Source organism: Pseudochaenichthys georgianus, chromosome 4 (assembly GCF_902827115.2).
Source record: "Pseudochaenichthys georgianus chromosome 4, fPseGeo1.2, whole genome shotgun sequence".
Lineage (NCBI taxonomy): Eukaryota > Metazoa > Chordata > Actinopteri > Perciformes > Channichthyidae > Pseudochaenichthys > Pseudochaenichthys georgianus.
Genome location: NC_047506.1, coordinates 21,976,576 through 22,001,764, shown reverse-complemented (window position 1 = coordinate 22,001,764; position 25,189 = coordinate 21,976,576). Strand labels below are relative to the sequence as shown.

General features: G+C 42.5%; 1 protein-coding gene across 2 annotated transcripts in view; it reads right to left on the bottom strand.

Moving 5' to 3' along the window:
- Nucleotides 1–25,189, bottom strand: part of jak1 (Janus kinase 1) — a 52,627-nt gene that overhangs the window by 3,965 nt on the left and 23,473 nt on the right. For both annotated transcript variants that reach the window (XM_071202919.1, XM_034081049.2), the window contains 16 exons: nt 17,899–18,014; nt 17,465–17,626; nt 15,754–15,911; nt 15,078–15,192; nt 13,649–13,847; nt 9,477–9,586; nt 8,741–8,899; nt 8,481–8,568; nt 8,262–8,389; nt 7,946–8,084; nt 5,044–5,195; nt 4,699–4,849; nt 3,769–3,857; nt 3,170–3,362; nt 1,475–1,599; nt 712–884 (listed from right to left, as the gene is read on the bottom strand). In XM_071202919.1, the coding sequence (XP_071059020.1) occupies nt 712–884; nt 1,475–1,599; nt 3,170–3,362; nt 3,769–3,857; nt 4,699–4,849; nt 5,044–5,195; nt 7,946–8,084; nt 8,262–8,389; nt 8,481–8,568; nt 8,741–8,899; nt 9,477–9,586; nt 13,649–13,847; nt 15,078–15,192; nt 15,754–15,911; nt 17,465–17,626; nt 17,899–18,014 (2,257 nt within the window). The remainder of the gene's footprint in view (nt 1–711; nt 885–1,474; nt 1,600–3,169; nt 3,363–3,768; nt 3,858–4,698; nt 4,850–5,043; nt 5,196–7,945; nt 8,085–8,261; nt 8,390–8,480; nt 8,569–8,740; nt 8,900–9,476; nt 9,587–13,648; nt 13,848–15,077; nt 15,193–15,753; nt 15,912–17,464; nt 17,627–17,898; nt 18,015–25,189) is intronic.

Here is a 25,189-nt window from a genome sequence, read left to right as displayed (position 1 = left end):
ACCTCAAGGGATCGAATGGATGTTTGCTATCAGATTGTAAGCTATTTTTAATAGAGAAAATAATATCTTTGTCAGATTTGACAAAGATATCATTTTCTTAATCCAACGAAATGCTTATGAGAAACCATTAAGAGTATCTTATATCACCAGTATTCCAGTGTTTCCCCTACCATTGTCTTGGAGGGGCGCTGCGCCCCGCCAACGGAGCCCCGCCAACGGAGCCCCACGCCCCGCCAACGGAGCCCCGCCAACGGAGCCCCGCGCCCCCCCTGAAATTCAAGGTGTTTAAAAAAATAAATAATTCTTTTTTATATATATATATATATATATATATATATATATATATATATATATAGCACCAAATTGCAACTAATCTATATCTACTGTCACTTTTCACATGTGCTCTTTTATTAAATAAACTAAACGCTTTCATTTTAAGTTGTGAGTTTAGTGTTTTTGACCCTAAGAAACACTGATGCATTAATCAATGACAACAATCCACACCTCTCTCTAGCCAGAGGATTTAAAATATCCCAATGACAACCCCCCTCCCCGCTCAGGCAGCGCCCCCCCAAAGCAGTAAACCTAGGGGAAACACTGTACGCTTTTAGTATTCCCCCCCTTCCTTTACAAAGTCTCTTGTAACAATAACATCTCAGCCCGGCCTGAGAGAGTATGACGTTTGATAACTCCCTTCCCCTCTTGACTCACCAGAAAACAGGGCTGTCGTTTTCGTCTTTGACGGTGTAATATCCCTCGTTTTCCTTGATGCTTTTGGTTAGGCCGAAATCTCCGATCTTCACGGTCCTCTCGTTCTCCACCAGCACGTTTCGGGCAGCCAGGTCACGGTGGATGTAGTTTCGGGATCCAAGATACTCCATTCCCTTAAAATAAAAAAATAGGACATTGCTCAACGTTTCAAAGTTAGAGAAATGCAGTCTATGGGTGATTGGAACATGCAGACATAGAAAACATCGTATGATGGGAGAGGACCTGCAAATGATTTAAGGATGCACACATTATGCTTCAACTATGAATCTAAATACCTGCTGCAATACCAGCCTTTGTTTCAGACTCCTGCACCGTTTCCACAATGTTTCTAACGTATTTCATTCAACATGGCAACAGCACCCCTTAGGACTTTTTATTTTTTGGCCAGATTAGCAAGAACAGAGTGAAGTTGTCTTTTCTGAAATATTTTGACCAATAAGTTATATTATTTCAAAAGCAAACAACCAGCATCACCAACTCACAACAATCATGTGAACATTTCTGTTTGTTGTTCTTTTGGAAAGCACTTACCACAAGGAAGGGTTAAACCTGAAGCATTTCAAATGATTGGGTATGCTAGGATAACTATATACTTTTAACAAAAGAGGTCAGGTGTTGGTTAAAAAAGGCACTCTGTTATTCTCTAACTACCCGTATAAGATGTACTAGATGGTACTAGCTGGTAAGAGGACATTCCCTTTACCTTGCAGATCTGTTCCGAGTAGCTGAGCAGGGTGCCGAGGCTGGTCTTGCTTTTGTTTCGGGGGAGATACTCCTTCAGACTGCCCAGGGGAAGGTACTCCATGATCAGCTTAATGGCCTGACCACCTACAAACAGATTCACACATCAACAGAAAGCAGAGGCAGATATCAGCAGTGTAGTCTTTCATAAATAACAGCTCGTGTGTGTCTGTGTAAGCATTTGGTAAACCCCAGACTTATGTCTTCTAAGTATAACACCAGGAGGCAGTTTACCAACAATTACCTGTATTCTTAAGATATTTATAGTTACTTCCTAGAGAGTACGTGTACTGCAATATGGAAAACAGGTCAAAAGCTTTTCTTTTGTGATTCGGATGAAAGATTAGTTGTCCAGTTTTTTTTCTGCGAGTGGAAAGATTCAGGAAATATCTGCTTAACAGCGGAAAGTGTAATTAATGACAGTCACAGATTTGATCAAGATGCGAAAGTCAGTGATTCTGATGAGATGCAATGAGAGGCATACATGCCTGTTTGTTTGGGTCTTTGTGTAGAACGTTGGTTCATGCTGGAATAAACTCCTATCACTGAAATGCCGGCCTGTAATTTGAGTATAACTTAAGGACACTAAGCTCTGCATGAAGTGACTCCTTCCCTAAAAGCCACACATATCTACATAAGCTGCTCTAGAAATAAACAGTAGTAGTTGGCACAACCATTTCAAAGAGAACCCACGGTGACACAGATGTTACATGACATTTAAATGTTCTGGAAAGTTCCTTATACAGCTTTAAGCTTTATTTTATCTCATGAAGTCCCTAAGTGACACACCCTGAACAGTCTGGTGGGTCATGGGCCAAGTCATGTGATTTTATGTTCCCAGAACAACAACAAGATGTCCATGTGTCAGGCTAACATGTGACAGAACTAGCTACATTTCAAAAGCTTGTTTTTTGCTGCTAAAGGTAAAATTCAAGCCATGTAATAATTATAACGCTTACATAACATGTTCTTTATTACATTTAACCTGTTGTGAAAACATTTATCGATCAAATTGATATGAAACAAAGATTAATATCGCTGTGACATTAATGTCACATCGGGACATCAACCTTAAAATTGCCATATATGTCACAATTAGAAATATGACTGATCTGCTCAGTTCATTTTGCTGATTCAATGATATTTAGTTAATATATTCTATCTTTTTCAGTTCAGAGAATGTTAAAACTAATTTCAACCAAAAAATCATCCTCATTAATTAAGTTATTAATAAGAATGACTTTACCATTAATGCCCAATGTGACATATGTCACTTTTCAGATCTTAGACACTTGGGGGGGGGGGGGGGGGGGGGGTTACTTGTCAGAAATGTGGTCTATTAAGTCTAAATGATGTTCCTCATAATGTTCCCAGAAGTAGAAATGGGTCGGGTTCTTATGGGTTGAGGGGGAACAGGATGAAAGAAACCCCCTCTGTCTACACCTAGAATCTAGATGCAGCATGCTTTTCGACACTGACATTATTGTACCTTAACAATAAAAGCTTGCTTTCTGGTTTAATGTATTAATACAACAACCCTCTGAACCCTGTTTTGATCTGTGCCGAGTGACTCAGACACACGGGTGGATTTCTGTGCGTCTGCAGCTGAATATACATACGTCAGTGTTTATTTTTGCAGGCACTCTTTTCCTCTTACCTTCCTCCTGGCAGATGCCCTTGTATTTGACAATGTTTTCATGGTAGAGTGCTTTCAGGATGTCAATCTCACTCGAGAGGTTGTTGCTCTGCTCCTCCCGGTTTTCCGGCTTCAAGGACTTCACCGCCACCAGCTCTCCGGTTCTATCTCCCCGAGGATCGTAGCGACACAGCTCCACTTTGCCAAAGTGGCCCTGCATGAGGAATATGTGACAGGATGATCATGAAGAAGTTACTCTACTTTGTTTGCGGGTCATTTCAGATATCTGCCTATTGTCCTTTAGTCCTGTATCAGGGTGTCTTTGATCTGAAGAAAATATTTGCTGTTGTTTTAATCATCCTTGCAGTTTGTTTTTAAGTTATGAAAGATGAAAATAATGATAATAATAAAACCTCGGATGGCATCCTTAATAGAAAAAAAAACATACTGCAACTACGTAGATGACGTATAAAATATGAATGCATGTTAACTATAGATTTAATTCAATATGAGCAAAATGCATGTGAACTAAATGGTCAGGATGTTTTATTAGATCATTATCGTAAATGTTTTCATACAGGGATTAACATAAAAGCTTAGATACAGCAGGAAGAGTTTACCTCGCCCAGATCTCTGATCTTCCTCAAGAATCTCTTTTCAAACATAGTTGGGTCCACCCCTGTTTGAGGCTGGGCTTTGAAGGATGGGTCTGAGTGATGGAAAAAGAAAGAAATACATTAAACATGCTCGGTAGAACATGTATTGTCTTCAACATAAGCACACTTGTCAGAGGAAGTCAAATGTGGTTGACAGTGTTGCAAGATGTTTGGTGGTTATGTAACTGCTCGCAGACTCTGGTTTCAACACAAATGGCAACTTTTAGTAAAGAAAAATCATAACACAACCAAGACTCATTCTGTATTTATAGTTTAAATAATTATGATATAGTTTATTTAAAAAAACTGTTTCTGGAAAGTTCCTTATACAGCTTTAAGCTTTATTACATCAGCACTATCTCACAATCGGATAAATATGTGTCTGACTTCATATTGTAAAATGTTTTGGTGCAATATATATTACAATGTTGTTCGATTTAGGCGATTGTGTTGCATTCTTTAGATTTTTTTTATAAAATGGTGGAACAACACTGCAGTTCCTAATCCTGGCCAGCAGGTGGAAGAAGAGGCAGAGTTATGTTGCTATGGGGCCCAGCAGAGGGGCAGATCAGTGATATTGCACCCAGTGAACTTCCTGATGAACATCTGAGTTGAGTAAACAACTTTCTCTCTCTCGCTCTGTCTTTGCACTGCTTACTGGGCGCTGCTAGGTTAGACACAAAACATGCAAAACAGCCGTATCATATTCCAACTGTAGACAGCTGCCTGCATTGTTTGAGCCTGTACCTGCATTTAACCTGCACACTCTCAACATTCAAGTTTTGGGGAAAGAACTGCAGAGAAAAAAGGTTTTACTTCATATTTTCACCTACCCCTAAATATGAACATATCTAACATACATTGCACAGTAACACACATTTCCATCATACATACATTTATCTGGAAGGTTGACTATTTCTCTGACGATAGCCCTGAAGAAAGGTCTCTTCTTGGGGTCGTAGTTCATGCAGTCGGTCATCAGGTGAGCCAGCTCTTGGCAGTCTGGGGTGGCCAGTTGGCACTCCATGTCATAGAAGCGCTCTTTCTGCTCAGCACAAACACATGCATGTACATGAGGAGGTGCATAAAGACATGATAATATGATTATTGATGTGAGATACCGGACAGAGGAGGTGAAAAAGGCAAATGGCCTACAATACAAAGTAGGGCAGCCCTCAGATTTTGAAGATAAAGAATGTATATATGATCACACATTGTCCTGCCGTTGTTACTCCGTACCTCTGTCAGTTTCTTGTCTTTGAGGGGTTCCTCTCCATCATAGCAGATCTCCCACAGGGTGGTACCAAAGCCCCACTTGTCAGCTGGGACGCTCAGGGAGGACATGCTGTTCACACACTCCGGAGCGATCCATGGAATGCGATGCACACACTCTGCAGAGGCAAACCAAGTCAGCTTTAGCAACTGCCAATCAATCAGACACACATGTGTGTCTTCATAAAAAAAACAAAAGATCATTGTTCAGAGATGAGTGAGATACACAGGAAGTGTGAATCAACAGACCTGTTTTACACAGTTTAAATAAAGCTAGTGTGATGTTTAAATGTAATTGCAATAAGTGTTTCCTCACAGATTACCATATGTGAAATACAGACTTCACCTTTCAACAAGAGTACTTATTGTATTTAAGCGGTGGGTTACATACAGATTATGCATGTCTACTTACAGTAGGGCTGCTCGATTATGGCAAAAATCATAATCTCGATTATTTGGGTCAATAATTGTAATTGCGATTATTAAACACGATTATTCATTGACTTTGAAAACATCCATTTATTGGAGAAAAAAAATGTGAAAAGTATGTTTTTAACAGTTGATTACCCTGAACTTTAAAGGTGGGGTAGGTAAGTTTGAGAAACCGGCTCGAGATCGCTAGAATTTGAAAATACACAGCCGGAGAAAATCTGCCACTTCCTTATAGAGCCCCTCCTCCAACACACACGAACGCGCACATGACCAATGAGGGCACGAGAGAAGTTTGTGCCCCGATGGAAGGCTGACAGGCAGGTAGGCCATCCAATTCGTTTAGCCGGGGCCGGCTAAACGGATTGGTTGTCCTTTTTACAGTATTACGTCTTCTACAGATGACATTTTTTTATGGATTTTTTTGTCAAAGCACTTAAGATATTCATTGCTATCGGGATGTTAAGAGCATTCCATGGAATATAACAAAAAGTGTATCTCGAGCCAGTTTCTGAAACTTACCTACCCCACCTTTAAGTATAATTCAACTGAAAAAAAAAAAAGTAAAAATAATAATAAAAAAATTATCGTTTTATTTCGATTACGTTGTTTTCGTAATCGTTGCAAGCCATAATCGTAATCGCGATTCAAATACGATTAATTGAGCAGCCCTAACTTACAGTATATAGATTCATTGATGGATTAAACGTAAATACAGCAGAGTGTTTATTTTCAACCGTAAATTTGAAATGTGTAACTTGTATGGTAGTGTCATATGTACAAGATACACATGATCGCTTACACCAAATGCTAACAACATTCTGGAATAACCTGGAATGAATGGTTGCTGGAATACTCTCACCTATTCATAATACTAGGAAATAAATGACTTGAGTCTATAAGACAGGATAGCTGATTGGCTGAGCTCCACGCTTGGCTTTCTGTCTTTACAAATGCTTCAGATGAGGGGCGTAAGTTAGTGCGTGCAGCTCAGACAGGAAAACCGGGGGACTGACCGGAGGGAAAGAGGAGGAGAAATGAAGAGGGGGGAAAGGCAGTGGAGGGGCTGTATGGAGTGAAGGGGGAAGATGGAGAAAGAAATAAAAGCGGGAAAATAGATAATTGATTGTGAGGACAAAAAAAAAGAGAAAAAAGAGAATGAAGTAAAGTGATCAGAGATTGCTGGGAAGAAGGGAAGTACGCTCCCAGTGGGTTTTTCAGCACTTTCCCCTCTATGCGTACAATTCAATCTATATACAAGGACATTGATGTGTAACTGGAAGACTGATTGTTCTGCAGAGTAATGGAGGCAACGGGAGACATATAAAGAGTTCTGGGAACAGAGAGGGAGGGAGGAGCACTCCCAGGGGCGGGCTGTGATTAACATTTGCAGAGTAACATTTCCAGTCTGTCCTGTGGTTTGCAAATCCATCTGAGCATCCATAGCAGGTCTAACAGCCAAACAGAAACACGAGGCGGACATTAGCGAGGAACTGCCCAATCGGAGACATATCCTTATTCATGTGCCATCTTCCCTGAAACTAGCCTTTACAAAACAAATGACAGTCTTAGAGGGAAATGTGCCCGATGCATTTGTATTGATCAAGTGACAAATATGAATACATACCGTACAAAGGCTTGATTGGAAAGGTTCTGATAAAAATCCTATTTTCAGTTGTTTTTTTTAAGGACAAGAAAAACAAATCTGACTAATTTCTTCAAGACCATTGTCAATATGTTAGTAGGTGTGTTTCATAACTTTGGTATTTTTGGAGATCTAGTTAGACTTAAAAAATGTAATGAAAATTAAACCGACCAATTCATTGTCCAAATGAAACCTATATCCATGCAGTTGTACTGTAGCACTGTGTTCTCATTTTGGTTTCACTGTCATTTACAGCTGACTTTGAAAGACAGTGGAAGTGATTGTGACATTTTCCATGGCAGCAATTTGGTAACCATTTAGATTTCACTTTTAGTAACCCAGAAAAAGAGAGAGAAAAAGAGAGCAAAAGATAAAGAGACATCCGCACTCAGAGATAGGACACAGGAAGTTATCCAACTGGCTGTGGACGCTGTGCAGCCATGTCTTTGTGTATGTGTGTGGGTATAGATAGGAACTTTTCTAATGGTGAGGTCGAGAGACATGCCCATCCTTTTCCACTGTGAGAGTTACGCCTCATAAAAAAACGTACACATCGTGATAAAAATAAACATCAAAATCTTAACCCCTGAAGACAAACTGGAAGAAGCTAAATGAAGAACTCAGAGAGGGACTCAGAACCACGGCAAGAACCATTAAAATAGGGATTTTTATGGGATTAAGTAACTGTTATAAATTGTAGTGTATTGTATGGCATAACATTAGATAGACACCAGTATAATATACAACCCACATGTGTTACTACTGTGTATCAAATATGTAATACTTTGTACTAACCCTCTCTGGTGAGTACTGTAATTGGTATTCCTGGGTCGCTGAGCTTTATGAAGGGCCCTCCTTCATCCGCGTCCAGCCCGTCTCTGGCAAGCAGGATGTTTTTAGCACACACAAAGCCATGGACCAGCTTTTTGTCCTCCTAAAAACACACACACACACACACACACACACAATATAACACAACTATTAGACCAAAAGTGAGATAGCAAAGAGAACAAAAAATGTTGCATACGCGGGGTAAAAACAGTGATCCATACAGGGCTGTGCTTACATTTTATAGTTAGTGTGCATGTGTGTGTGTCTTTTCCTGTCTTACCAAGTAGCTGAGAGCTGAGGCCAGCTGCATGGCCACCTGGAACTTCCACGGTGTGCTGAGGGGCGTCGGCTGTCTCCTCATAAACAAGTCCAGGGGTCCTAGCTGCACAAACTCCTCAACCATGATATCTGTTTCACACAAACAGAGAGAGAAGGGGTCAGAAACAGCCTTACACTCTCAAGACACATTTACAAACACACAGCTCATTAAGGCACTTACTCTCCTGGTTGCGGACACACACTCCATACAGCAGCACTATGTGTTTGTGGGACACTTGTCGCATCATGCTGGCTGTTTCGAAGAAGGCCTGTACACAGAAAGACAGAGATAACTCGACACAAGGCACACTGCAGAAACCTTTGGTTTGATTTTGAAACAGCTTGCTTCTACTAAGTAGGATCTTTGAGTATAGTAAGATGTTACAGAATGGATGAAGTGCTCTTAAGACAAAGGATACAGGATCTGTGAGTGTTTCTCACCAGTGAGATGTCCCTGTGTCCAGAACCCAGCACCTTCAGGACCACCTTCACCTGCTGGGAGGATGAGTTCCCTCCATTCTCCTCATCGTCCTCTATACTTTTCACCATCAGTGAGCCTGAGTAGATGTTGGTTCTTGTGCCCGGGCCAAGGTGCTCCTCCTGGTTCACACAACCCAGAAAAGCATAGTTAGAACCAGTTTCCAAACTACGGCTATTACAAGAATATTAGAGCACTAGCTAAAGTGTGTGGTTAGCTAGGGTTTGGACAAACCTCTGCACGTACTTACAGAGACAGAGCAAAACAATGGAGTTGTGTAAAAAATATAAACTGAGATATGTCAATATTTATATAAAATATGCAAGTTCACATAGTCGAAGTAATGTCTGTATAGATCTGAAGTGTCTTTTCATATAGGAGAAATCCCAAGAGGATCAAATCTGTTGTTAGGTATAAATGATCCTGTGTGGATTAATGCTCAGTTGTTTGCATTTGACTAAACTGCAGTAGATGTGTAGGCTGTTGTTTGTGAAGGTCTTCTGTACAACATATACAGCACACTGGAAGTTTAAACCGTTTTCATAAAAACAAAATCTACTGTACATTAATTTCAAACCTTCCAATACATTATATGGATGAAAATGTTGGTTCATTATTTATTTGAATATTTGTAGATTACATTTACATTCATGCTCTGACCATCATATGGGAGACAGACGTGAAGTTGAGAGGCTGTACCTGTTTGATTTCCTCCTTGAGAATGCGATGGAAGCTGACCTGACTCCCCTGCATGGGAGTCAGGAGCAGCGGTTCTCTTTCTTTGGTTACCACCAGCAGGTTAGAAATCTCTGCAACACAGACACACATTTAAAAAGCCATAACAGGATTCTTATTGAAGGTGAGCATACTACAAAGTCATTTTCACAGGGCCATTTTCAAAAACATTAAAGTATTTTCGATTCTTCTTTTTCAAAATCAAGCAGCAGAGACTTGACAGCTGTTTTTGTTAGGTATCGCCTCACAGAGAATCAAACTTCTGCTTCTAGTGTCTTCAAGGTCAGGTTGTTTTGAAACTGTCAAGTTTAGATTGATTTAAACAATGCAATGCATTCCCGCAACAACAATGGACTCCGAAACCAATAAAAGCAGAAGTGTATTCACAGCGTGGGGTATTGTCTTTCGCAGCACCTAAAAAAAGCAACACATGTATGCTACATATGCGCTGGTATCCAGCGTGAAAGCACAACAGTCAGTGTATACATGTGGTAAAACAAGCTCTAAACTATTACGTCAATGTGGCATTGATGTGAACAGCTATTCGGGGCGGCTTGCCACACTGATTCAGTTTATTTTTTGTATATACAGAGCTGTGGGTGGGAGGATGAAATAAAAATGTGTCTTTGTGCCTATTGTCGTACTATATGTGCTTGCAAGTGTGTGTCTGTGGGTGTCTGATGTTGTGACAAAACCAGCGCACTGTGGTTTAAGGGGGAAGTATCTGCACTCCGTCAGCATCACCCTACATTCACCATCAAAGAGTGTTAAAAGCACTCTTCTGTATGCAATCTGGGTCTTTATGCAAACTAAATAATTGATTTAAATGTACAAATAAAACATGTACTCAATGTGGGTTCAAAATAGCAACTTTTTGTTGTCCGCCGGCTAAATGGCCTAATGTATGTTCACAATTTATTTATTATTTAACCCTCAGTTTTGGCAGATGAGTCATGCAAATCGAGTAGCCTGTTCCACCAGTATGTTGCTGCTAAATGGTGCTACTTTGTGCCATGCACCCAATCCTTATCCCGTTTACATAATCCAGACCTAACCATAGTCATTTACTTTGCTCATGTTTATGGGAGAAAACCCATATTCTAGTGATAAGTACACAAACTTGTTCAAACCTAAAACCATGTAGACAGATTTGATGCATCTGCCATTGCATTCCCACTCTGCATTACTTTCCCAACAGTTAAAACCATGCAAAGACCCAACATATCATTAGTGTAGGAGTATTACTTGGATCATATGCTCAGGATGTGGAGACACCGGTGTCAGCAAGAGTGTGGTATAAAACTAAATATTTTAAATAACATCACAGCACTTATATTGTTCTTTTAGGCAGATAAAAATGAAGAGCCTAACCCTTAACCCAAACAGTTGTACCTCATGATAATGATCAACACCACACAACCCCAACAAACGTACACAGCTCAACACATCCATGCACACACATCTCCACCTTTCCCTGAGCGGGGGAAACACAAGATCTGCTAGTTTGGCTCCGGAAACCCACATTTACAACTCTCTTCCTCCCTGACACCATTTCACACAGATTGCTCTTGCCTGCTTCAGGTACCCTCCCTTAGCGACAAAAACAAACACATCTTCTATAACAGGCAGCTCCACTCTAAATCCTGTATGGAGGGAAGGTTTTGCTTCATTGACCTCTGTGGGTTATACAGTTCAAGTCTGTTGCAATTCTGCCCCCACCCAACATCACAGGCATGTGTGGTTTGTTAAACGCGTTGCCACACCCAGTGTTTAAGTAGCATTTCACACGATACTGCAGAGGGAAGTGTTGCAGTATGGGTGTGGACTGAGGATGTTCATAATTGGTGTTGGTGAAATTCCTGCTGCTAACCATAATATTTCTTAATCATTTCATTTTCGTTTTTCCCCCCCGGGTCAAACGTTTCTAAATGTTTTTAACAAACAGGAGTAGGGCTGCTGGATTATGGCAAAAATCATAATCTCGATTATTTGGGTCAATAATTGATATCACGATTATTAAAAACGATTATCCATTTACTTTGAAAACATTGGAGAAAACAGTATGTTTTTAACAGTTGATTACCCTGAACTGTTAGTATAATTCAACTGAAAAACCAATACAAATTATACAAAAAATTATAAAAAAAAGAAAAAGTAATAATGAAAAAATAATCGTTTTATTTCGATTACGTTGTTTTCGTAATCGTTGCAAGCCATAATCGTAATTGCAATTAAAATACGATTAATTGAGCAGCCCTAAAAGGAGTCATATCTATATAAGCGTCTTTGGGTTCAAGAAAAGCGCTATAGAAATATAATTTATTATTATTATATCATATCAAATCTTCTCTAATCCACTTTTGCTACCTTTGAAACCCAGCTTTTTTTATGTTGTAGCTGTATATTTCACTGTCAGCCCTTTTACTTACATTATTTTAAGTTATTAAAAGGTCACCTATTCATGTATTTTCAACATAAACAGGTGTCCCCTCTGTGTAAAGAGATTCTCAAAGTTTCAGGAAAAAAGATTCTGTCACTTTTTGTCCTGATCCATTTATATAAAAACCTGTCTGAAAATGAGCTGATCAGATTTTGGCCACTTTATGATGTCATAACGATTTTTTGGCTTTTGTAACCATTAGCCAATAACCAACCAAGGTAACCCCCACCCACCGTATCACCTGAATCTCCTCCTAGAGCACCATTGTGGTTATATCACAGAGGGGCGTGGGGAGGGGCTCCTTATTTTTCATCTAAAGTAACAGAGAATCAGCACTTTTGAAACAGGGCTGAAACAGAGGGGTTTATGGGATGCTACGATGATCTGTTTGGTATTTGGAGCCAAACACTTCAGAGACATGTTTTGTATATATCTGAGACCTATAATATATTGATGAAAAAGAGAATAATAGGGGACCTTTAAGCTTAATGAAGTTGCAGTACTGTGTAGGGGTGTAACGGTATCCGTATTCGTCCCGTACCGTCACGGTTCGGACGTCACGGTTCGGCACATGCAGTCACACGGCGAATATGCCTTTTTTTACGAGTGGGAAAAAAGTCTGTCACTCAGGGCAGTATTACACTATATATAATCCAGGGGGCGGTATTGCGCCTAAAAGCCAGCCGTAAATAACAAATGAAGAACAAGAACAAAACGAACACAATACATGAAGAAGAAAAGTTAGTAGCGAGTTCACACAACACACAGGAGCTAGAATACCCACCTGCTTCTTTTAAATCAGGTGTGTGGGAACATTTCGGGTTCCCTGTGGACTACAATAATGATGGGGTGCGAGTTGTGGATCGGACGAGGACGGTGTGTCGGCGTTGTTCGACAGCCGTGCGGTATGCTAGTGGTAACACGTCAAACATGCTCAATCACATCCGAGTCAGTCTCATTCCCCAGCGAGAGGGTTTTCTCGACGGCAGGTGACATAGTTACCGCCACCAGATCTGCTCTCACTACTGACAACATAGACAAACTCATCTTTTTGAAGAAAAACTTGAAAATAGAGTAAAGCTTGAGTACCTTTATTTAGGCATAATGGCCTCACACACTCACAAGTTAATTACACATGTTAGATTTTGCTCCTAAAGGTACAGATTTTATTTTGTTTTATATTTATCATTGTATTTATTTTATATTTTGACATCAGGAGATGTTATACAGTCCTGTATTGCCTTTTATTGATTGTGATTCAAACACTTTATTATTTATTTTAATATTTTCAAGACATTCTTTTTAGTTGTACAGCTTATTTAACCTTTTTGTTTGACATCAGCCATTATAAATAATATGGCCATCTGAGTGTGTGTGGTACTGTTTGTGGTTTGTTTTTAACTGTGTAATACAGTTAATGATTCCAAATGTTAGAGTTCCTTATTTTCATACCAAAACTTGCACTACTGTTAAAAAAAATGCATTTGGGACTTTTTTTTTGCTTTTCCTTGTTGTACCGAACCCGTACCGAACCGTGACCCCCAAACAGAGGTATGAACCGAACCGTGACTTCTGTGAACGAACCGTTACACCCCTAGTACTGTGTGCTTCTCCTCATCTGGGTATTGGTTAGTGCACATGCCTTTGATTAGTTCACCATGTATTTTTTGTATGTCCATGGCTTGATTAAGCTTACCTCTAGGCTGTGGAGGGCAACAGCGCTGCAGCTTGAACTGGAGATGGTCTGTGCGAAGGCTTTGGCCCTCCAGGTGCTCCAGCAGCTCGAACAGAGTGGCCCGGACCGTCTCAGTGCCGTACAAGCGGAACCCAGTGGGGGCCACCTCAATCTGGAAGTTCTTATACTGACGCACAGTACGAGACTCCTTCAGGTCGATCTGTGTGGAGAAAGAGAAAGATTTTATATACTGACAATAAAACGGCCAATATGGGTGTGATTTTGAGTTTTTGTTCACAACAAAAGAAAACATTGTGATTATATTTGAACTAGGGAGTGTTTTGTCCTTTTATGTCAGTATCATTTTGAGTTTATTTTCAAATGTTTCAAATACATTTCAGTTTGTTCTTTTAAAATGAATAGTAAGTGGGAGTGTGACGGGGTTCAATTCGTCCATTCGATACATGGCTTAGTGGGTTGTTTAAGCTCCAAAAACACTTTATTTATATCAGCAACAAAAAAAGAATCGGGAACCAGCACAAGTTAGACAACAAAATAAAATCCACAAACAGGCCGTCCCTCACTCATTCAGAGTAAACGTGTTCTGGCTGTTGCCTTCTCTGCAACAAACCCCCGAACACGTCCCAGCTGTTGCCTTCACTGCAACATTCTTTAGAGTGACACAGTCCAAAAAAAACCCAACCAACAAGGAACCAACACCGTCCCTTTTGAACCCATGGCCCCTCCCACAGGCTCACCGTCAACAGGTGACACAATCAACTCAAAACCACATTTCAACATAAATGTAATTTCCTCAAACATGAGGAAACTATCTGAACCAAACATACACAGGTTAACTACCTCTTAACAGTCATTCCCCATAATTAATAAACACAAAATAAATAAGAAATTGCATGGTTCATTTGACGGAAGAGAGCAGGAAATGTTTGTTTGGTGTGTGTGTGTGTGTGTGTGTGTGTGTGTGTGTGTGTGTGTGTGTGTGTGTGTGTGTGTGTGTGTGTGTGTGTGTGTGTGTGTGTGTGTGTGTGTGTGTGTGTGTGTGTGTGTGTGTGTGTGTGTGTGTGTGTGTGTGTGTGTGTGTGTGTGTGTGTGTGTGTGTCGGCTGTCAGTGGCGGAGTCAGTCACTCTGTGACCTGCTCCGTCACAGGGAGAATAGTCCTCAAACATTTGTTGACAATGTTTCTTTTTATATTTAAAATACTAAAACAATAATAATCAGATATAATACTTACAATAAAAAATTGTTACTAATTATATTAACATTTGTATTTACTTATTATTATTATATATTTGAGTTAGGACATATATTGTTTTCTTCTATATTGTTTAGAGTCCAATAAATAATACAAATCTGAAGACATTTTCTGGTTTTAATGTGGTGATAAATGACAAACGGGTTCCTCACACTGTATAAAGAAGTGTTCCCTACCTCAGTGCAGACCACAGTGATGATGATGTACTGGTAGTCGGTGCAGCTCCAGCGTAGGACGTAGGTGCCCTCCTCGTTGCCCTCCTGACGGAGCTTTTGGATGGCGTACTCCGTGCTGGGGAGGAAAAACACAATGGTAATGGAAATTGGTAATACTTAACACATTGTTATATATTATAGGAAATCATAATTTATTTTGTGTGCAACAATAATCTGTTAAAATATCTAATAAATTAAGTTATTTCTAACTAATACCAAGCAAACAGTATACTTTATAATTTAATTGTTTGTTTAAAGAAAAATAGCTGTAAACGAAAAGTGTTATTAAACTACCAATTTATAATTTATTAACAAATAATTACTAACAAAGCACTTATATACTAATAAAAGGACTGGCTTATCTAAAGCCAGTTGAGTAGCACTTGAAATGTTTTTGCTCTATGAAACCTGATGTACTCATATGATTCTGTTTTCTTCAAGTGTGTATCTTGTTGGTCGAACGCACTTATTGTAAGTCACTTTGGATAAAAGCGTCAGCTAAATGCAATGTAATGTAATGGTTATTATACAGTGTTACCATTATGAGTAGTATGACTTTCTGTGTCCAGTGTTTTTGTAGGCAAACAAGCACATGCCCATATATACACAGATTCGCAATAAAACTGCCGGTACAAACCAGATGGGTCCATGGCAGCCGTTGTTGATGTTGTGCACCACTGAAGCAGGGGCCACCTCCTTGCACAGGAAGTGATGGGCATCCACTGTCAGCCGGAAGTACCCATCAACGAGGGCCGCAAAGGACAGAGCATCCACCCTAGAGGGCATGTGCAGCTCCTGAAAAGAGAAGAGACGACGAGAAGGAGATAAAGAGAATGAGTCAGTGGTGATGTATGACATTACTCAAATCTTTGATGAAGCATGATATCACTATTAGTCAGAGCTAATATGGTGTGTAGCAAGAGGCAGGTTTTGTTCAAGCAGGATGTTAAGGCCCATTCCCAAACCGCCCCCTACACCCTATCCCTCCGTTTGCGCGTTCACGCGGAGGCTCCGCCATATTGAGGGCTGTTCCAAAGCAACGAGTGTGGAGGGGGAGTGGGCTATCAATCCCTCAAACAGCAAGTCTGCAGCGGTGCTGACTTGAGACCGGTCTCTACCTGACCGGAGTCACGCTGTGTGTGTCCGTCAGGAAACACGCTGTTTACAAGTAGTTCCAGCAAATATCCACTGATAAACTGCGATGTTAACAACCTCATGATAACCTCATATGTTTTTAACTTAGGATCAAACCTGTGTTTAGTCTAGAAAAAGGTAAATGTGTGCATTTTATTATAAAGTTGTGTATATTTACAGACCGTTGCAAAAACTAAGAAGCTTATAAACATCAGGTTTAAAACTAAAAGAGCTTTGAAACACAATGAAAGATGTTTGGAGTTTTATTTGAGTTATTCATTTAAACTTTTTGTCTAAGAGATGCTGATTTGAAACCGTTGTTAGATACAGTTACGGCATTTCCTGTTTCTGCCGGAGAGAGGGGAGGCCGTCCCAAAGCTTGCTGCTGTATTTACTCCCTCCATCTGACAGGAGGGAGCCTCGTTGAGCTGCGAGTGTGGCTACAGACGGAGTTCACTCCATCACGGAGGGGTAGGGTCGAGGGAGTGGTTTGGGATTGGGCCTAAGTGAAACAAATGTTGCCGTCGGGACACATTAAAGGTGGGGTAGGTAATTTTGGAGAAACCAGCTCGAGTGCGCTAGAATAGAAAATACACAGCCGGAAGAAATCTGCCACTTCCTTACAGAGCCCCTCCTCCAACACACACGAACGCACACATGACCAATGAGGGCACGAGATAAGTTTGTGCACAGATGGAAGGCTGACAGGCAGGTAGGCCATCCAGTTATTTTAGCCGGGCCGGCTCAGATGATTGGTCGTGCTTTTTACAGTAATACGGCTTCCACAGATGACATCTTTTTATGGATTTTTTGTCAAAGCACTTAAGATATTCATTGCTATCAGGATGTTAAGAGCATTCCATGGAATATAACAAAAAGTGTATCTCGAGCCAGTTTCTCAAACTTACCTACCCCACCTTTAACTATGAAAAAAGGTAGAGACGGTTAACGGTCCAGGTTATTAAATTATACGAGAATAACCCCACTATGACACATCACAATAGTATTTACTATGAAGTGTAGGTTTGGGGCCGTTGTAACAAAAAAGACCCATCAACTGTGTACAATATATTAATTTCAAACTAAATGATTGTATACAATAAACATTTGTTGTAAAAAAATAGAGATGGGTTAATTTTGGAAGCAAGGGTGCAACATTTTTCATACAGTGGTAACTTAACCATGGGACACAGTGCTTTTAGATTTTGCCTCACCATCTTCTTGTTGTCCTGTCTGTAGATGGTGACCATGGCCTCTCTGATCACAGTGTGTGTGATCTCATGGAAGTCACAGAACACCACCCAGTCGTCATTTTTCAGATTTTCATCCAACTTGTTCTTCTTCGACTTGCCCTTTTCTTTGACGATCAGAGGTGTCTATTTGAAAAGATATAAAAAGAAATATAAACACACAAATGATAACAGATAATAAAAATGACAGTGTTTTGGTGACTTCATACGTTTTTATCATAATATTGTTCTATAAAAAATGTGTTGTTGTGGCCTCTCAACTATGATATTCATATCTTAATATTTTCCCTATTTGATATTTGACTCGTTTGTAACTTCTAGTTTATCTGAAAGCTAGTGAAAGTGGAGGCAATCTTTTTTTCGAAACTGTGTGTAAAAAAGACAATTGTGTCGCTCACTGTAGCAGGCTTCTTCCTCCAGGAAATGCCAGTGGTTCCAGAAACCAGGACCTGCATGTCGTGGCTCGTCTCCTTGTTCTGGCTCAGGCTCTGCACTTGGCTCTGGTGGTAGTACCCTGGAAAAGGAAAGCAAACATTATATTGAGGCAGTTACACATGCAACAGAAATGTAAATGCTGCAGTTGTAGGACACTTAGATGAAGAAAATGCATTTGATTAGCTAATTGGCTTCTGAATATTGTTCTTACAGTGCTTATGCAGAGACTATTGAAGCCATGGGAATGTCTTATTGTTAAATATTTGTTTACATTGAAATAGACTGATCATAAGTAGGTTGCTTAAGCCATCGAGCTTTGCCTCAGTGCTTGAAAACGTTACACATTGGTTAGCATAATCCAGGCTATGGTGTACTGTGGCTTAATGGGGCATGTAAACATCTTGTTTCTTTCACTTTTGATTCGTCACTATTTGAAAATACACACACAATGTCTTAGGTATATTTGGATGTCAAAAAGTTCAAACATGTTGTTATTCTTTTTTATAGAACTGTGGGCAAGACACCTCTGCATGTAAACACCTGGCTAACCACAATAGGATTATAACAACAAACAAATTATAGTTGTTTTGGTTGTGTCGTGGAGAAACCTCTGAAGTTGGGCCGGATGTCTTCGAGATCTTCACAACACTATGTTAACACTTATTTAACTTTCACAAAATCAACAGAGTCAAAATAGTTCCAATAGAATAGAGTTAACTGAAGATTCAACAAATTACAGTAAACACGAGTCGGTCCATGGAGTGACTACCTTTACAATGTTCACGCTTCTTTGTATACACATCTCTTATCAGTTGTTTTCACCTTCTATAGTGTGTGTGCGCGCGCGTGTGCGCGCGCAACACGTTCTCACTCTCATCCCGTCACATATTGACATATTGTACAGGGTACCCCTTTCCCGTCATTTTCTACGGGCAGGGCGTCCCATAGACCTTCATTGCGGACACAGCGGACCCCTTGCCCGTCAGGCTTCTACGGGCAGGGCGTCCCATGGACCTTCATAATGCCTATTTTAAGGTTCATTTGGCCATTAAAATGCGTTTTGATCTCATTTTATGCGAGTAATGAGTTTTTATTTCGGATTATTTGTGCAGTACATGTACATGATGTTTAGTTTGCTAGTTATGACGAATATTACTTCATGAATGTGTACACATTCATGGTTGCTAAGGTGGTTGCTATGGACGCTGCAACAGCTCCCAGACCACGTGATCAACAACAATGGCTGTCCTTCGTGTTATTCTCGGTGGAAAAATGCCTATTTTAAGGTTAATTTGGCCGTTAAAATGCGTTTTGATGTCATTGTATGCGAGTAATGAGTTTTTATTTCTGATTAGTTGTGCAGTACATGTACATGATGTTTAGTTTGCTAGTTATGACGAAGATTACCTTTATTATTACCTTACGTCTGTGAGGAAAATGCATGGGGCTCAGAACCTCGTATTTTTAAAATCTTTTTTTCCTTCTAATTTGTTATTCTTTTCAAAATAACACACTGTTATTTACTCACCAATAACATACAATTATCCTTGCTTTTATTTATTGGTTTAATTCCATAATCTCGGTCTTTTTTGGTGTTCGTCAGGAACTGAATTTCAAAATAAAAATAACCGGAAACAGACGTAGGCCTATAAGGGACAGTTCGAGCATCATTGCGATTGTCAAAATGTTTGAGTTTAGGATGGCCGAAGACACTACACTACCCAGAATCCCCAGCTATCGTTGAGGACTACAGTCCCCGTGATTACTCTTCTAGGTCTGGGATTGGATGTTGGAGTGGCAGTGCGCCAAGGTTACAGCGTCAAACAGCTGTGTGAAATGGAACGAAACCACGCCAGACTATCCAAAACTGGAATCGAACGCCCCCCCAGAACTACACACTACACTATTGTGTTTCGCAAAATGTTCTATGGGACGTCTCTACTGAACTTTTTCGTTTTCCCACAATTAGAAGTTGCCAGTATTAAACACATTGGTGTTATCAAATGTAAAACATATAATTAATAAATGGATAAAAATCGCTGTCCATAATGCGCAGCATCAATATATAGCATTAATATACCCATATGAAAGCTCATTGATACTTTGTAATTCTACTCCACTACAATTCAGAGGTTAACCTGGTATTATTACTCCACTGCATTTATTTGAGTTACTTTGCAGATTCTGATTAATGATGTGAAATATAAACAACCCTTAAATCAGACTTTAGTTACACCTGAGTAAAATTCAGATAAGGTGATTGTCAAGTGCCAACAATCAGGAGAGATATTTGATACTTGTGCTTGAGAAGACTAAACATGTATCTGCAATTGACATTAATGGAAACGAGTAATAAAGTATATTAATTACTCGTTATTCTCTAGTACTAATAGTTAATTAAAGACTATATATTATGGCTATTTTGCACATCCCTTTCAAGATTTTAAAGGTGTATTGACATATCATTTACACAACTTACGGTGTAGTTATGAAATGAATGAAAAACGATAGTTACGGCTGTAACTACGGTTCTATGAGTCCCGGATGACCGCCAGAGGCGGTGCTTTAGCACTGGATATGTCCATCGCGCGCATGCGCAGCTCGAGTACCAATAACAACAAAGTCACCTGTGACCCACGTGACACCGGCTATATCAGCCGGTATTGTCAGAGGATCTGTTCCCAGAATCTTCTCGCGAGCACACAAGAATTCTGAGTGACAGGGAACTCTGGCGGTCATCCGGGACTCATAGAACCGTAGTTACAGCCGTAACTATCGTTCTATTTCGTCCCTACTGACCGCCAGAGGCGGTGCTTTAGCACTGGATGACCTATACCAACAATGTCATGAAGAATCCAAGCCCTTGCTCACCACTGGAAGCAGTGGAGCTCGGCAAAAGGACCACGCCCAAAGAATGGGGAGTGGCGACATTGACCTGATGACAACTGGAGAATGTGCCAGAAGACGCCCACGACGCCGCGGCGCAGGTGGTCTCCAGGGGCACCCCTCTCAGGGCAGCCCAATATGTTGAGATGCTCCTTGTAGAGTGGCATCTCAGCCTGGTGGCAGGGGGCGGCCACTGGCCCCGTAAGCCTGTGAGATGGTATCGACAACCCAGTGGGGAAGCCACTGGTTAGAGGGCCTAACCTCCTTTAGTGCCGCCAGGGCAAACTCAAGAGTTGCTCCTCCTGCCGTATACAGGCAGTAGCCTTGATATACGCCCTTTGGGCACCCCCCGGGCACAGCAACTTCGATGTGCCGTACTCCTGAATGTCAAAGCGTGCCAGCTGGGCAGGCTGATTGAAGTGAGTTTGTGGAAGGACCCCGGGCGGGAATGCCACATTTGCCCAAAGGGCAACGCATGAGAGTCCCACCTCGGGCATGTATTGTTTATGGAGAGGACATGCAACTCCCCGACTCACTTCCCTGAGGCTATGGCAAGCAGAAATGCTGTCTTGGTGGGCAGCCACCTAAGCCCCACCTGGGCCAGGGGCTCGAAGGGAGGAGGTGATAGGGCATCCGGCAGCAAGGGCAGGTCCCAAGCCGGAGCCCTCGGGGTGCAAGGGGGACGCTGCCGTAAAGCCCCTCTCATAAAGAGGGACACCGACCTGTGGCACCCCGCCGTGGCGCCGTCGACCCGAACATGTCGGGCAGAATCGCAGCCACATAAATTCAGAGTGGAGTGAGAACGTCCACTATCTAGAAGGGACTGTTGTCTAAGCAACAATGTACATGCTGTCCCCAAGGAACACGCACATTCTTGCCCCCCAGTTGGGGTAGAAAGTGCGTGAGTGCAAGCTGCACGGCCCGAAGCTCTAGCACGTTGACCTGGCGCGCACTCTGCTGGGCAGACCACTGGCCGTTGAGTGGGCCGCTAAGACCTCTGCAGACCACCCCTGTAATCCAGCGGCTGAGTGCGGCTGCTAGAGCGGCCCCTGGGCCTGCTGGGAGTGGGCACAGGTCTGCGAGGACCCGAGTGCTGCTGCCTGGTCTGCCTAGCTTGGGCGGCACACTCCAGTGCCTCCGAGGGCAGCTGATCTAAACAGCTCCCCTGGCTCGACTGGTACGCGACGGAGGACTCTCCGTCAACCGGAGGAGGTGCGTCAGCCGAAGGAGGGGCGCCAACCGAAGGAGGGGCGCCCACCGAAGGAGGGGGGGGGGGGTTAGCAGCCCCTACACCGGGCCCAGGCTGATAGGGCCAAGAGGCGACTTCATCATGCCCCTATCGGCAGCTAGCCGATCCACTTTAGAGGACAGCCTATTTCTAGTCCTTCTATTGGGGGGAGCACACAAAGCCATCGCTCCCTCAAGTCGCCGGGAACGGCCGAATTGATCTGGAGGAGTACGTGACAAGGAGAGGTGTCTGTTGGCTGCTGCCAGACGTTCCACCTCAGTGATTCGAGCCACTCTGAGCACCCGAGGCATGCAGCTACAGCTCATGCAGGCGTTTACCGTGAGAACCTCCCTCAGATGCTCGAATTTCGTCCCCACTGACCGCCAGAAGCGGCCGAGGCAGGAGGGGCAGCGGTCGTGGCCGTCCTTGGGCTCAAGAGAAACCCTACAGGCGCTACATGAATGAACCATTCTGTAGGTAGCCAGATGCAGCGTAGCCGGGAGCGGGTGCGGGAATACGCCTTCACCAGCTACCTGCTTAATGGAAAGAGTAGAGCGTTGCTGCTACTCGCCGAACAGAAAGAGGGATGTAATTACACCCACGTTACGGCAGAGGAAGCGGGAGCGGGATCACTGCCTTCACCTAGCTGGATTATTAAATAAGGCAGTTTACCAAGAGCGGGGGCGAAAACACTGCCTTCACTGGTTAAATTAAGACGAATGCCAGATGCAGCGTAACCGGGAGCGGGTGCGGGAACGCAGCCTTCACCAGCTACCTGCTTAACAGAATAAACAAGGCAGTTTAGCGTCTACCAGGAGCGGGGGCGAGAACACTGCCTTCACTGGTTGAGTTAGAGACGAATGCCAGATGCAGCGTAACCGGGAGCGGGTGCGGGAACACAGCCTTCACCAGCTACCTGCTTAACAGAAAACCAAGGCAGTTCCGCGTCTACCAGGAGCGGGGGCGAGAACACTGCCTTCACTGGTCGAGTTAGAGACGAATGCCAGATGCAGCGTAACCGGGAGCGGGTGCGGGAACACAGCCTTCACCAGCTACCGGCTTAACAGAAAAAACAAGGCGGTTTGGCGTCTACCAGGAGCGGGGGCGAGAACTGCCTTCACTGGTTGAGTTAGAGACGAATGCCAGATGCAGTGTAACCGGGAGCGGGTGCGGGAACACAGCCTTCACCGGCTACCTGCTTAACGGAAAAACAAGGCCGTTTGGCGTCTACCAGGAGTGGGGGCGAGAACTGCCTTCACTGGTTAAGTTAGAGTCGAACGCCAGATGCAGTGTAACCGGGAGCGGGAACACAGCCTTCACCGGCTACCTGCTGAACGGGAAGAGTAGAGCGGTGCTACTACTCGCCGAACAGAAAAAGGGATGTAGCTACATCCGCATTACCGGTAGAGGGAGCGGGAGCGAGAGCACTGCCTTCACCTAGCTGGGTAAAATAAAGAAGCTAACAGTATACGCAAGACGTTAGCCGAGCGGCTGCTGCTAACGATCAAGCGAGATCAAGTCAAATAACACACATGTTTAAGACCAGATAACTAGCTTCTAAAGAATAGAATAGCACAGAGCCGTAGTTACAGCAGTAACCATGGCCAGGGCTCACACGGCATCTAACCGTAGTTACAGTAGTAACTATGGCCAGTACTTACACGGCTTAGCACCGTCGTTACAGTCGTAACTCTGGCCAGTACTTGCACGGCTTGGAACCGTAGTTACAGTAGTAACTATGGCCAGAACTTACATGGTTTAGAACCGTAGTTACAGTATTAACTATGGCCAGTACTTACACAGCTTGGAACCGTAGTTACAGTAGTAATTATGGCCAGTACTTACGGCTTAGGACCTTAGTTACAATAGTAACTGTGGCCGGTGCCTAAAAGTGTCAGCCCACTAGACAATATAATATTGGGAGGATGAAATCCTCCTTAATGGCCATACATGCAGAGCACACGGCACACACAGTGAAGATTGTTCTCTGCATATCGTCCTAGTGCTAGGAGTCTAGTACTAGGAGCAGTAAATACCACGATATAGCGCTACTGCAACCATACCATGCGTTTACCGGGAGCAGCAGCGAGAGCACTGCCCTCACCGGCTGAGTTAAATAATGAAGCTTAACCGTACATGCAAGGTGTTAGCCAAGCGGCTGCTGCTAACAATCAAGCAACCAAGTCAGAACACAATGTTAAGACCAGATAATTAGCTTCTAAGAAAGAGAACAGCCCGCATAGAACCGTGTCTGGTTACAGTAGTAACCGCACATGCCGAGCACACAGCACCCGCCGTGAAGATGTTCTCTGCTTATTACATGGCTTAGTTGAATACTCGATTCTGATTGGTCAATTCAGAACACGTGACACGTTGTTAATACCGAACAGACAGACCGCTGTCAAGCACTTATTGACCGTTGTTAAGGACGCTCACATCTTCAGAAAGAAGTCCGGTCGATTTAACTGTATACAGTTGGGCCGAAAATATCATCATGTATCATATCATCCTAGTGCTAGGAGTCTAGTACTAGGAGCAGTAATACAACGAACTAGCGCTACTGCAATCAAACCCTATGCTACAGGGAGCGGGAGCACTGCCCTGTTAATAGTTAAGCTCAACAGCAAGGTGTTAGCCAAGCGGCTGCTGCTAACAAACAAGCGACCAAGTCAGAACACAAATGTTAAGACCAGATAATAGCTTCTAGAAAATAGAAAGTACTTACCTTACTTTCTGCATCTAAACAAAAACGGGTTTAAAGTATGACACTCTTGGCTTTCCATACTAAATCGAATGAGGGACGCAGCCAAAGCTGGGACTCAAATGCTAATGATAGCTCGGGCACAACGCCACAAGCAGAACTTTCAAAAGAGCATAAGGGCAACTTTATGGGAGAGGAAGCGGGAACACTGTCGTCACCAGAAAGTCTAAGCCACAAACAATAAGACGGTAATCAGGACAACTTGGCTGGGAGCGGGTGTGGAAACACAGCCATCACTAGCAACAAGCTGACACAAACCTGTCTGTCGAGGCTCTGCACAGCCGGCGCAGCTCCTGGAGGACGCGTCTAACGACCCGTAGCTCCGACTGTCAGTCGCGAAGCTTCACGCGGCCAGCTGTTTGCAGAGAAATCCCTCCGA